This window comes from Melanerpes formicivorus, unplaced genomic scaffold (assembly GCF_026170545.1).
Source record: "Melanerpes formicivorus ecotype bairdi unplaced genomic scaffold, bMelFor1.0.p_v2 SCAF_141, whole genome shotgun sequence".
Classification (NCBI taxonomy): domain Eukaryota; kingdom Metazoa; phylum Chordata; class Aves; order Piciformes; family Picidae; genus Melanerpes; species Melanerpes formicivorus.
Window position 1 is genome coordinate 1,044,749 of NW_027142493.1, and position 12,563 is coordinate 1,057,311.

Below are 12,563 nucleotides of genomic sequence, written 5' to 3' on the forward strand. Positions count from 1 at the left end.
ACCTGAGCTGCTCTGTTCTAGAGTCATGGAATGATTTGGGTTGATGAGTCCTGGGCTGGGCCTTGAATCCAACCTGCTTAGCAGTAGTGGGTTCAGGAGCTTCTAGACTTGGTGGACTTCCAAGGTCTCCTCCAAATTCAACAGCTCTATGATGAGCAATGAGAAGATCCACAGCTGAGCTGCTCTGTCCTGGAATCATGGAATAGTTTGGGTGGATGAGACCTTGGATGGGCCTTGAGTCCAACCTGCTTAGCACTGGTGGTGGGTTTGGGAGCTTCTAGACTTGGTGGACCTCCAGGATCTCTACTAAACTCAACAGTTCTGTGATGAACAATGACAGAAAAGACCACAGCTGAGCTGCTCTGTCCCAGGGTCATGGCAGGGTTTGGGTTGGAAGGACCACCTAAGGTCACTTAGTCCACCCTCACCTAGTTCAACTTCTTTAACCAGAGCAGGTTGCTCAGAACCTTCTCCAGCTTGACCTGGGCTGGTTCCAGGGATGAGTTCAAATAACATTAGGAGGAATGAGGTTGTCCATATTGAGTTGTAGGTGACCCCACAGTGTTAGGTCATGGTCAGGACTGTCTCTCAGAGCCAGGCCACCCCTGGTGGTGGTTGGTCAGGAGCTGCTGCCTCCAGCAGAAGTGCTCAATCTAAGCTGGGTTTTACTGGTGAGTCAACATCCAACCAGAGATTCCTGGAAGGCTTTGGGTTGGAAGGAACCTTTTGAGGTCACCTCATCCAACCCCCTGCTGTAGACATCATCTCTGTGGCCTTCTCTTCAGTTCCCTGAATGTAAGCTTAATCCCAACCCCCCCCAAAGATCAGTTGTTTTCTCCTCATCTCCTAGAATCAGCCAGGTTGGAAAAGACCTCAGAGATCATCAAGTCCAACTTATGACCTAATACCTAACACCTCCTGACAGCTAAACCATGGTTCCAAGGGCCACATCCAGTCTCCTCCTGAACACCTCCAGGGATGGGGACTCCACCACCTCCCTGGGCAGCACATCCCTATGGCCAATCTCTCTTGCTGGGAAGAACTTCCTCCTCACCTCCAGCCTAAACCTCCCCTGGCACAGCTTGAGACTGTGTCCTCTTGTTCTGGTGCTGGCTGCCTGGGAGAAGAGACCAACCCCCAGCTAGCTACAACCTCCCTTCAGGGAGTTGGAGAGAGCAAGAAGGTCTCCAGGCTAAGCAAGCCCAGCTCCCTCAGCCTCTCCTCACAGGGCTGTGCTCCAGACCCCTCCCCAGCTCTGTTGCCCTTCTCTGGACACCTTCCAGCATCTCAATGTCCTTCTTAACCTGAGGGGCCCAGAACTGGACACAGCACTCAAGGTGTGGCCTAACCAGTGCTGAGTACAGGGCAGGATGACCTCCCTGCTCCTGCTGGCCACACTGTTCCTGATGCAGGCCAGGATGCCCTTGGCCTTCTTGGCCCTCTGGGCACACTGCAGGCTCATGTTCAGCCTCCTCTCAACCAGTACCCCCAGGTCCCTCTCTGCCTGGCTGCTCTCAGCCACTCTGACCCCAGCCTGGAGCACTGCCTGGGGTTGTTGTGGCCAATGTGCAGCACCTGGCACTTGGATGTGTTCAATCTGATGCCCTTGGACTCTGCCCATCTGCCCAGCCTGGCAAGGTGCCTCTGCAGAGCTCTCCCACCCTCTAACAGCTCAACTCCTGCCCCCAGCTTGCTGTCATCTGCACACTGACTCAATGCCCTCCTCCAGATCATCAATAAAGAGATTGAGCAGGCTGGGGCCCAGCACTGATCCCTGGGGCACACCACTAGTGCCTGGCTGCCAGCTGGATGTGGCACCATTCACCACCACTCTCTGGGCTCCGTTCACCACCACTCTCTCTCCCCATGGCCACCTGCAAGGGGCCTGGGGCCACTTTTTGGACCTTTCTCCTCCTCTAGAAGTTGTGGAGATGTTGGTGGCCCTGATTTGGTTCTCCCAGTAAATCCTTTTTTTTCTCTCTCTCTCCCACCTCCACCTGCTTGCCCCCTCCCCAGATGCAGCCTGGCTCTTGGGGCGCAGGTTCAGTGACCGCTCGTCCTTGTCCTCAGAAGATCAGTCCCTCTGGAGATATCCTGGTTTGGTTCTTCTTCAGTTCTCCTCTTCTTATGGCTCTTCTTCTACCTTTCTTTGGGGTTTTTTTTGCTCTTTGGGGGACATTCACCAATTTTTTCCACCCCACCTTGCTGGCACCAAACCCAAACTAATGAATTGTCCTCTGCTGGCCATTTTTTTTGGGGGGGGTTTCATCATCACAACCTTTATACTAACCTCACCTCTCCCCCCCACAAGAAACAAAGGGAAGAGTCTGGTGGGATGAAGAAGAATCAAAAGCTCTTTTAGTTCAAGTTCTCCATCTGCTTGGTTGGGGGTTTAGTCTCCCCCCTACCCCCTCAAAAAAAAACACCCAAAGCAACCACCAGTGATGGAATCTAGAAGGTTCTTTTTGCTTGCTTTTAGCCCCTGAGGGGGACATCAAGGTGGCCTTCAAGGCCAGGAGGAGGTGACCATGTTGCTTTGATTCATGAAGGGGGTTGGGTTGGAAGGCATCTTGAAGGTCATCCAGCTCCAACCCCCCTGCCATGGGCAGGGACACCTCCCACTAGCCCAGGGTTGCTCAAGGCCTCATCCTGCACCTCCAGGGAGGTGTTGAAGGTCCCATCCCACCTTCTCCGGGCAGATTCTTGCTGGTTGAGGTCCCTCCCCATGGATCCTTCTTCACTCAGGTTCTATCAGTGCCACCTCTTCATGACAGGTCCATGGAGACAGGGTAGACCCACCAAGCCTCCTGATTTGGGCTGGAAGTCTTCCCTGGGTGGAATGTTGGCCATGAGGGGATGGAGGAGGACAGGCAGAGAGTCATTTGGCTTGGGAAAGACCTTTAGGGTTGGGTCAGTGGTTGGATTTGATGAGCTTCAAGATTTCCAACCACAATGATTCCATAACCATCAGGACCAAGCATGGCCCCAGCACTGCCCCAGCACCACCACCCCATGGCCCTCAGCACCACAGCTCCACAGCGCTCAAACTCCTCCAGCCATGGGGACTCCACCACTGCCCTGGGCAGCCTGCCACAGGCCTGGGCACCCCTCAAGGGGCACCAATTGCTCCTCAGGGCCAAGCTCAACCTCCCCTGCCACAACCTGAGGCCATCTCCTCTTGGCCCAGCCCTCAGGAGCAGCCCTTGAGCCCCAGCTGGCTGCAAGCTGCTCTCAGGGAGCTGCAGAGAGCCACAAGGTCTCCCCTCAGCCTCCTCTGCTGCAGCCTCAACCCCCCCAGGGCCCTCAGCTGCTCCTCACAACTTCTCCACAGCCTTCTCCTCCTTCTCCAGGCTCTTCACCATGCCAGGTCATTGGTTTAGGGTTGGTGGTCATGGTCTTCTTCAAGACCTTGAGCAGCTCCTTTGGCTGAGTGCTGATAGAACATGGGCAGAGTGTCCACAGCAAGGCAGTGGTGGGAAGTGGAGGCCTGCTGTGGCTGGCCAAGGAGGCAGCTCGGTTTCTGCTCCTGTAGTAGGAGGGCACTCAGAGAGCTCTCACCACTGAGAGTGGTGAGAGGGCAAGGAGGAGTAGAAGCTCAGGAGACAACCTCAACCCAACCCCTGAGGGCAAAAACTTCTTGGTCCAAGATGACCCAGAACCTGGATCAGAACCCCAGAGTCTTCCCCCACCTCCAAGTTCATTCTTCTCCAGGGCTTGGCTCCTTCTTAGACCTTCAGATTGAGAGTCCTGAAGTAGGTCCCCACCATCAGTGGACAAGTAGGGATCTGCTGGGCAGTTCCTGTCCATGCTACTGGTGGGACAGCTGGGGTCAACCCCAGCTCTTCCCCAGGAACTCTCCTTCCCCACCACCTTGGAGCAGTTTTCTGTTGTCCCCACCAGCAGGAGGTGGATTTAGTTCCACCTTGACCCCAGGGGACTTCATTTTGCCTTCAGGTCACCTCTGGAACTCTTCAAACTTGACCTAGGAAGAAGGTGGTTTAGACACCTTCACCACCATCCTCTCAAAGGATTGGAGGTGGGGATAGTGGTGAAGGACCTGAGTGGTAGAAGCCCATGGGAGGATCTCTGGTTGACCTTGGGGAGGTGGAAACAGCCCTGGCCAGGATGTGTTGGTTCTTCCATTCCCGAAGGACCTCTCCTCCTCCATTTCTGAGCTTTCTTCTCTTTCTTCACCGTTTGTTTTTAACCCATTTTGGACATCTGCTGCTGCTGCATGATCCTGAACACCTTATCTTCTGCAAAAGACCATCTTGGATGCAAATTGTTGGCCAGTGGGTTTCAAACCAATGGTCAAGATGGTGGTGGAACTCCACAGGGTCATGGTTCACCACCTACTCGACCATCTTTGATGGAGATTGTGGCCAGTGGGTTCCAAGCCACTGGACCAGGTGGTGGTGGAACTCCATAGGTTCATAGTTCACCACCTCCAAGACCATCTTGGATGGAGATTGTGGCCAGTGGGTTCCAAACCAATGAGCAAGGTCATGGTGGAACTCCATAGGGTCATAGTTTGCCACTTCCAAGACCATCTTGGATGGAGGTTGTGGCCAGTGGGTTCCAAACCATTGGTCCAGGTGGTGATGGAACTCCATAGGGTCATAGTTCACCATCTCCAAGACCACCTTGGCTGGAGACTGCAGCCAGTGGATCATCCTGAACCACATTTCATGGAATCATGGTTTGGGTTGAAGGCACCTTCCAAGGCCATGGAAGCATGGAATGGTTTGGGTTGAAGGCACCTTCCAAGGCCATCCAGTCCAAATCCCCTGCAGCCAGAAGGGACATCCCCAAACAGAGCAGGTTGCTCAGAGCTCCATCAAGATGGATGGGACATCTCTCACCTCTCTGGGCCACCTGGGCCAGGGTCTCACCACCATTACTGTGAAGAAATTCTCCCTGGTCTGACCTCCAAACCAGCAGGGAGGTTGGCCAAGAGGTCCCTTCCAACCCTCAGCATTCTGTGGACCCCTGGCCCCCATTGGCCTGTCCCAACAGGCCCTGCTCAAAAGTCTGTCCCCAGCTTACTTCTGGCCTCCTTGAAGGCCTTCCAGGCCCACCAGAAGGTCTCCTTGGAGCCTTTTCTTCTCCAGGTTGGGGAGCCCCAAACCCTCCCAGCCTGGCCTGCTGAACCCTCTGAGGTGTTCAGGTGGCTGCCTGAGAGTAAGAGCAGTCCTGGTCTTGAGACACCCAACCTTGACCCCAGGTCACTGCAGGCTTGGGTGGGATGAACCAAGCAGGCAGCCACTTACTCCTTCCTTCCTTCCTCCTCCTTCATGCCTGCCTTCTTGCCTGCCTTCCTCCTCCTTCATGCCTGCCTTCTTGCCTGCCTTCCTCCTCCTTCATGCCTGCCTTCTTGCCTGCCTTCCTCCTCCTTCATGCCTGCCTTCTTGCCTGCCTTCCTCCTCCTTCATGCCTGCCTTCTTGCCTGCCTTCCTCCCCCCTCATGCCTGCCTTCCTCCCCCCTCATGCCTGCCTTCCTCCCCCCTCATGCCTGCCTTCCTCCCCCCTCATGCCTGCCTTCCTCCCCCCTCATGCCTGCCTTCCTCCCCCCTCATGCCTGCCTTCCTCCCCCCTCATGCCTGCCTTCCTCCCCCCTCATGCCTGCCTTCCTCCCCCCTCATGCCTGCCTTGCCTTCCTCCTCCTCCAGCTCCATGACTGGCTAAGGTGTTCATCCAGCACCTATCCCCACACCACCCAGCCTTGCTCGGACCTTCCCCCAGCATGTCCCTCACCACCTCCCTGCTGCCCCAGCACTCCACCACCCTCCATAACCTCTCCTTAGCTCATGGTGGGACTGCTCCGACCTGGGTGGCCTGGCTTGATCTTCTGGTGGCTTTTGGTGGCCAAGGTCGTAGTGGTTGGGGAAACCCAGGGTGGGGGTGGGCAGGCGGCGAGAGGGGAGGGAGAGCTTCCTCCTGGCTGTTGACCTACAACCTTTTTGTCTCTTTCTTTCCCCTCTCCATCTGCAGCTCCTGCCCTGCCCAGCACGGTTCGCCAGCGCCTGGTGGAGCCCCAGCAGCACCTCCACAGCTCCCAGAGGTTGGTAGAGAGTTATGGGCAAGGCCAGAGTGAGTTGGGGCAAGCTCGGGTCGGCCGGGCAGGCCGAGTGTCCCCTCCGCCGAATGCAGAACCACTCCTTTGGACAGTCCTTCAGTTTTGACCTTCCTGCCACCACCACCACCACCAACCCAGCATCTCCTGCTGCCACCACCACCACCTCTTCCACCTCTTCTTCTTCTCCTCCTCCTCCTCCTCCTCATCCTTCTTCTTCCACCTTTTGCTCTTCATCCACCACCACCACCGCTGCCACCGCTGCTGCTGGCCATGGCCACCCAGTCTATTACCATCACACCGCCTCCTCTTACCTCCTCCCGACGGACTCCGTCCTTGATCTGCCCCCTCCTGATGTCACTTCTGGAGTTGGTTGTCACGCTGAGAGCTTTGGGTACCTGTTGATCTTTGTTTTTTTTCCCCTTCTCTAGAGCCTTCTGGAGGTTCCCCCCTCGGGGTGGTCCTCAACGAGCTGCTGCTTGCTTGGGTTGCTCTTCCCTCCTCCATTCCTTCTGCTCTTTTCCTCCTTGGGGTGTTTTGGCGATCTCATGACTTGGTCACCATCTCTGGCACCTCACCACCCTGGTAGAGCTTCCACAATCCCTGCCTTCTAGCTGATAGACTCCCAGCCTGTGGAGGTGCTCTTGATGAGCCCTAGCTGAGCAAAGGAGGAGGACCTCTGGGCACATGGTTCTCACTCCACACTTGGGTGGGCCACCAAAAGGACCATCCAAACCTGACCTTCTTTGAAGCCTCCATTCATTTTGGGGCTCTTCACCAAGCAAATTGCAAGGGAACCACGACAAGGAGGTTCCCTTGAGGGTGGAGTGGTTGGGGGCTGCTTTGGAGGGCTTGGAGCTCGGTGGTGGCCACTCAGGATCTGGGAGGGGTTAGGTGCAGGGTGACCTCTGGTTTGGTTTGGCTTGAAGGCATCTTCAGAGGTTGTGGAATCATGGAATGGTTTGGGTTGAAGGAACTTTGGAAAGTCATGGTCTGGTTGAGGAACACCTAAATGGTGAGAAGATGGAGTTGAGGAGCTTGAAGACCTCTGTTTTGGTTGGGGAGCATCTAAATGGTGAGAAGATGGAGAAGGCCAGCTTCTTGACCTTTGTTTTGGTTGGGGTCTGGTTGAGGAACACCTAAATGGTGAGAAGATGGAGTTGGGGAGCTTCAAGACCTCTGTTTTGGTTGGGGTTTGACTAAGGAAAATCTAAATGATGAGAAGATGAAGGAGTTGGGGAGCTCCAAGCCTTCTGTTTTGGTTGAGGACCTTCTAAATGATGAGAAGGAGTTGAAACTTCTTACTGTTGGAGCCACCAAGTGATGGCTCCTAGGAGAACTTTTCAGAGGATGGTTTGATTGGAAGGGACCTTCAGAGGTCATCTAGTCCCAGCCCAGCCTAGAGGATCCAAGGGAGATGTTGGCATCTCCATCCCTAAATCCCTCTAAATCTCTCCAGGTTCCCCTCAGTGGTATTGGAGAGGAGAAGGCCTTGGTGGGGCCACAGATAGAATCTTCTCTGCTTTCATTAGAGGTGCTGAGAGGAGGCCTCCTGAGCTCAGAAAGCTTCTGTGGCCCAAGCCAGAAGATCAGGATCCTCAGGTGGCCCCAGGGCAGGAGTCCTTGGAGGTCCTTGAGGGTCCATAGTTGACCTTGAGTCCATCTGGATGCTTGTTGTGAACCTTCAGCTGAGGATTCTGTGGCTACCTCTAGGTCAAGGGAGTCCAGGGTGGAGGTGGCAATGCAGGAGCAAAGGTTGGAAGGGTTTTGATGGACCACCAATGAGTCCAGACCTTCTTACCATGGCCAGGTCATTGCATCTCATGGGTATGTGCTTCACTCCTTGGGAGAGAGGAACTTGACTGAGAGGTCCTTAGGGGAGGAGAACCTTGCTGAGAGGTCCTTAGAAGATCAGAAGTGAGGCCTTTCGGTCTTCTCCTTCATCCCCACAGGCACTCAGTAGCTCCCCAGGACCTTCCTGGTCATTTTTGGTGGCAGGTGGACCTGGTTTCTCCAAGTGTCCCTGACAACCTCCCCCTAGATGCTTGCAGGACAATCAGTTTAGTGCCCAAGTTGTGTAGATCCAGAACGTTCCACCTAAGGGTGGTGTCTTCAGGTGGCTCCCAGCTCCATGTCCATCCATCTCTCTGTCCATTCCAGAAGAAGGCACCAGTGAAGAACCAAGGTGCCCAACCATCTTCTTCTTCTGGTGCTCTTCATGGCTTGGTTTGTTTTGGCCAATTGCATCTCCCTTGGCCATGAAGTCAAACGATTGAGTGACCCTTGGAGACATTTCCATCCCTTGGAGCTCCACAACCTCCCAGAGAGGTCAGCAGAAGAGGGCCTCTGAGGAGGTGTGGGGAAGCCAAGGGCCTCTGAGGAGGTGTGGGGGAGCTGAGGTGCGAGGAGGAGGTGTGGGGGAGCTGAGGTGCGAGGAGGAGGTGTGGGGGAGCTGAGGTGCGAGGAGGAGGCGTGGGGGGAGCTGAGGTGCGAGGAGGAGGCGTGGGGGAGCTGAGGTGCGAGGAGGAGGCGTGGGGGAGCTGAGGTGCGAGGAGGAGGCGTGGGGGAGCTGAGGTGCGAGGAGGAGGCGTGGGGGGAGCTGAGGTGCGAGGAGGAGGCGTGGGGGAGCTGAGGTGCGAGGAGGAGGCGTGGGGGAGCTGAGGTGCGAGGAGGAGGCGTGGGGGAGCTGAGGTGCGAGGAGGAGGCGTGGGGGAGCTGAGGTGCGAGGAGGAGGCGTGGGGGAGCTGAGGTGCGAGGAGGAGGCGTGGGGGAGCTGAGGTGCGAGGAGGAGGCGTGGGGGAGCTGAGGTGCGAGGAGGAGGCGTGGGGGAGCTGAGGTGCGAGGAGGAGGAGGCGTGGGGGAGCTGAGGTGCGAGGAGGAGGAGGCGTGGGGGAGCTGAGGTGCGAGGAGGAGGAGGAGGCGTGGGGGAGCTGAGGTGCGAGGAGGAGGAGGAGGCGTGGGGGAGCTGAGGTGCGAGGAGGAGGAGGAGGCGTGGGGGAGCTGAGGTGCGAGGAGGAGGAGGAGGCGTGGGGGAGCTGAGGTGCGAGGAGGAGGAGGAGGCGTGGGGGAGCTGAGGTGCGAGGAGGAGGAGGAGGCGTGGGGGAGCTGAGGTGCGAGGAGGAGGAGGAGGCGTGGGGGAGCTGAGGTGCGAGGAGGAGGAGGAGGCGTGGGGGAGCTGAGGTGCGAGGAGGAGGAGGAGGTGTGGGGGAGCTGAGGTGCGAGGAGGAGGAGGAGGCGTGGGGGAGCTGAGGTGTGAGGAGGAGGAGGAGGCGTGGGGGAGCTGAGGTGTGAGGAGGAGGCGTGGGGGAGCTGAGGTGCGAGGAGGAGGAGGAGGCGTGGGGGAGCTGAGGTGCGAGGAGGAGGCGTGGGGGAGCTGAGGTGCGAGGAGGAGGAGGCGTGGGGGAGCTGAGGTGCGAGGAGGAGGCGTGGGGAGCTGAGGTGTGAGGAGGAGGAGGCGTGGGGGAGCTGAGGTGTGAGGAGGAGGAGGCGTGGGGGAGCTGAGGTGCGAGGAGGAGGTGTGGGGGAGCTGAGGTGTGAGGAGGAGGAGGCGTGGGGGAGCTGAGGTGCGAGGAGGAGGAGGAGGCGTGGGGGAGCTGAGGTGCGAGGAGGAGGCGTGGGGGAGCTGAGGTGCGAGGAGGAGGAGGCGTGGGGGGAGCTGAGGTGCGAGGAGGAGGCGTGGGGGAGCTGAGGTGCGAGGAGGAGGCGTGGGGGAGCTGAGGTGCGAGGAGGAGGAGGAGGCGTGGGGGAGCTGAGGTGCGAGGAGGAGGAGGCGTGGGGGAGCTGAGGGTGCGAGGAGGAGGAGGCGTGGGGGAGCTGAGGTGCGAGGAGGAGGCGTGGGGGAGCTGAGGTGCGAGGAGGAGGAGGCGTGGGGGAGCTGAGGTGCGAGGAGGAGGAGGCGTGGGGGAGCTGAGGTGCGAGGAGGAGGAGGCGTGGGGGAGCTGAGGTGCGAGGAGGAGGAGGCGTGGGGGAGCTGAGGTGCGAGGAGGAGGCGTGGGGGAGCTGAGGTGCGAGGAGGAGGAGGCGTGGGGGAGCTGAGGTGCGAGGAGGAGGAGGCGTGGGGGAGCTGAGGTGCGAGGAGGAGGAGGCGTGGGGGAGCTGAGGTGCGAGGAGGAGGAGGCGTGGGGGAGCTGAGGTGCGAGGAGGAGGAGGCGTGGGGGAGCTGAGGTGCGAGGAGGAGGAGGAGGAGGCATGGGGGAGCTGAGGTGCGAGGAGGAGGAGGAGGCGTGGGGGAGCTGAGGTGCGAGGAGGAGGAGGCGTGGGGGAGCTGAGGTGCGAGGAGGAGGAGGCGTGGGGGAGCTGAGGTGCGAGGAGGAGGAGGAGGCGTGGGGGAGCTGAGGTGCGAGGAGGAAGAGGCGTGGGGGAGCTGAGGTGCGAGGAGGAGGAGGAGGCGTGGGGGAGCTGAGGTGCGAGGAGGAGGAGGAGGCGTGGGGGAGCTGAGGTGCGAGGAGGAGGAGGAGGCGTGGGGGAGCTGAGGTGTGAGGAGGAGGAGGAGGCGTGGGGGAGCTGAGGTGCGAGGAGGAGGAGGCGTGGGGGAGCTGAGGTGCGAGGAGGAGGAGGCGTGGGGGAGCTGAGGTGCGAGGAGGAGGAGGCGTGGGGGAGCTGAGGTGCGAGGAGGAGGAGGAGGAGGCATGGGGGAGCTGAGGTGCGAGGAGGAGGAGGCGTGGGGGAGCTGAGGTGTGAGGAGGAGGAGGAGGAGGTGTGGGGGGAGCCGAGGTGTGAGGAGGAGGAGGAGGAGGTGTGGGGGGAGCTGAGGTGCGAGGAGGAGGTGTGGGGGAGACGAGGTGCAAGGAGGAGGTGTGGGGGAGCTGAGGTCCTCTTAGGAGGTGTAGGGAAGCTGAGGTCCTCCAATGGCTTATGGCCAAGTATGAAATGGCGGAAGCCCACCATAAAACTTTCTGGCTTCCTTGGTTAGGCGAAGGAGGAGGAGGAGGAGGCAGATGCCCCCTTGAGCTCCTTGGGTTGCTTGGGTGGCTTTAGCTTCTCTGCTGTCCAGCAGATCCCAACCTTGGTGAGTCCTGGCAGGAGACAAAGCATCTCCAGGGAGCTGTTGGCCGCCTCAGTTGGAGAAGCTGCCTTCACTTCCATGCCAGCTGGAGCTCACATCTGCCTGGGGGTCCACCTGGGCAGGGTGGTCCCTGCTGTCCAGCTGTGCTTGGGTGAAGTTCTTTGGTGACCTCCTCACTCTTCTTTGCTTCTCTTTTGCTATTGGCTTCAGAGGATCTGCTCCAGATAAGGTCAGAGACTCTCCTGACTTTGGAGAGGTTGCCACCCTGGTGGGGTTTGGGGGCATGAGGAAGACCCTCCTCCCACTTCCCCCTCCCCACCCAACCCCCAAGTGTCCCTTTGGGGGTCAGGGGTGGTGGAGAAGGTGGTTGGAGGGTGTTGGGTGCACAGAGGTTTCTGCTCTGCCCGGTGCCTGCTTCGTGGGAAGGAACCTGGTGGAGATGTGGAGAGCAGGAGCAAAGTAGGACCAAGGTTAGGGCCACCATGCTGGGTGGGAGGTGGCCTCCAAAGCCACCTCCTCACCCAATGAGGAGAACAAGTCCCAGGTCTTCCAGAAGGGAAGGGAGGGAGCTCCAGTTGGGTTGGTGAGAGGTGGAGGCTGGTCGGAAGCCTCTTTGGCTGTGCCACCATGAGGAGCACAGCACAGCTGGATCAAGGCATGGTCCAGTGGTCATGGAGCTGGGGGTAGAAGGTTGGACTTGATGTTCTTAGAGGTCTTCTCCAAACATGAATTGAGTCTATGAACCAAGACAGCAACTTTGAGGCAACCTTAGGGAGAAGGCTTTGGTGCCACCAGGCTCTGGGTGCTTGGTGGGCTTGGGCCATGGAGTGGTGGAGGCACCAAGATGTGGTCCTGCTTGGGCATCAGAACCCCCTGAGGAAGTCTTGAGCTTTCCTCCAGCCTAGGATGTCCTCACCAGGAGAAGTGGGTCAAGAAGCTTCAGAGCTGAGGGGACAAAGGATGGAACCATCTTGGTGGAGACCCTAAGCTCTTGTTGACCAAACCCTGCTTGAGCTTCAGAAGCCTCCTGAGCTATCCTCCAGTCTAGGATGCCCTCACCAGGAGTAATGACTCAAGAGGCTTCAGAGCTGAGGGTCCAATCCTTATTGTCCATCCTCCTCCTGTCTTCTTCTCCCTTCTTCCTCCACCTCTACCCAACCTTTCCCTGCTCCATGCTTGGCTGTCTGCTGCTTCCCTTTCCCACCCAGATCCACCCATCCCCATGGTCCCACCTTCTCCCATGACCATGGTGGGAAGGATGGTAGGACAGCAGCAACCTTGCTCCCACCTAGGTGGACATCATCACCTTGGGGCTTCCTGGACCACAAACGTGTCCAACAGTATCAAACAAGCCTTGAAGATCATGGTGGTGGGGATGGGTGGTGGGCCTCCATGGGAGCCATCCCCTGGTGGGCCTCCATGGGAGCCTTCCAGGGGGTCCCAGAGGAGTGCACCTCTTGGAGGTCCTAAGAAGCCTTGGAGCTG

General features: G+C 58.4%; 1 protein-coding gene across 1 annotated transcript in view; it reads left to right on the top strand.

Moving 5' to 3' along the window:
• STIM1 (stromal interaction molecule 1) overlaps window positions 1–8,486 on the top strand; it is a 64,065-nt gene extending 55,579 nt beyond the window's left edge. The window contains 3 exon segments of the mRNA XM_068168552.1: window positions 2,017–2,097; window positions 5,992–6,134; window positions 6,136–8,486. Coding sequence (XP_068024653.1) covers window positions 2,017–2,097; window positions 5,992–6,134; window positions 6,136–6,504 — 593 coding nt within the window. The 3' untranslated portion in view covers window positions 6,505–8,486.
• The last annotated feature ends 4,077 nt before the right edge of the window (window positions 8,487–12,563 follow it).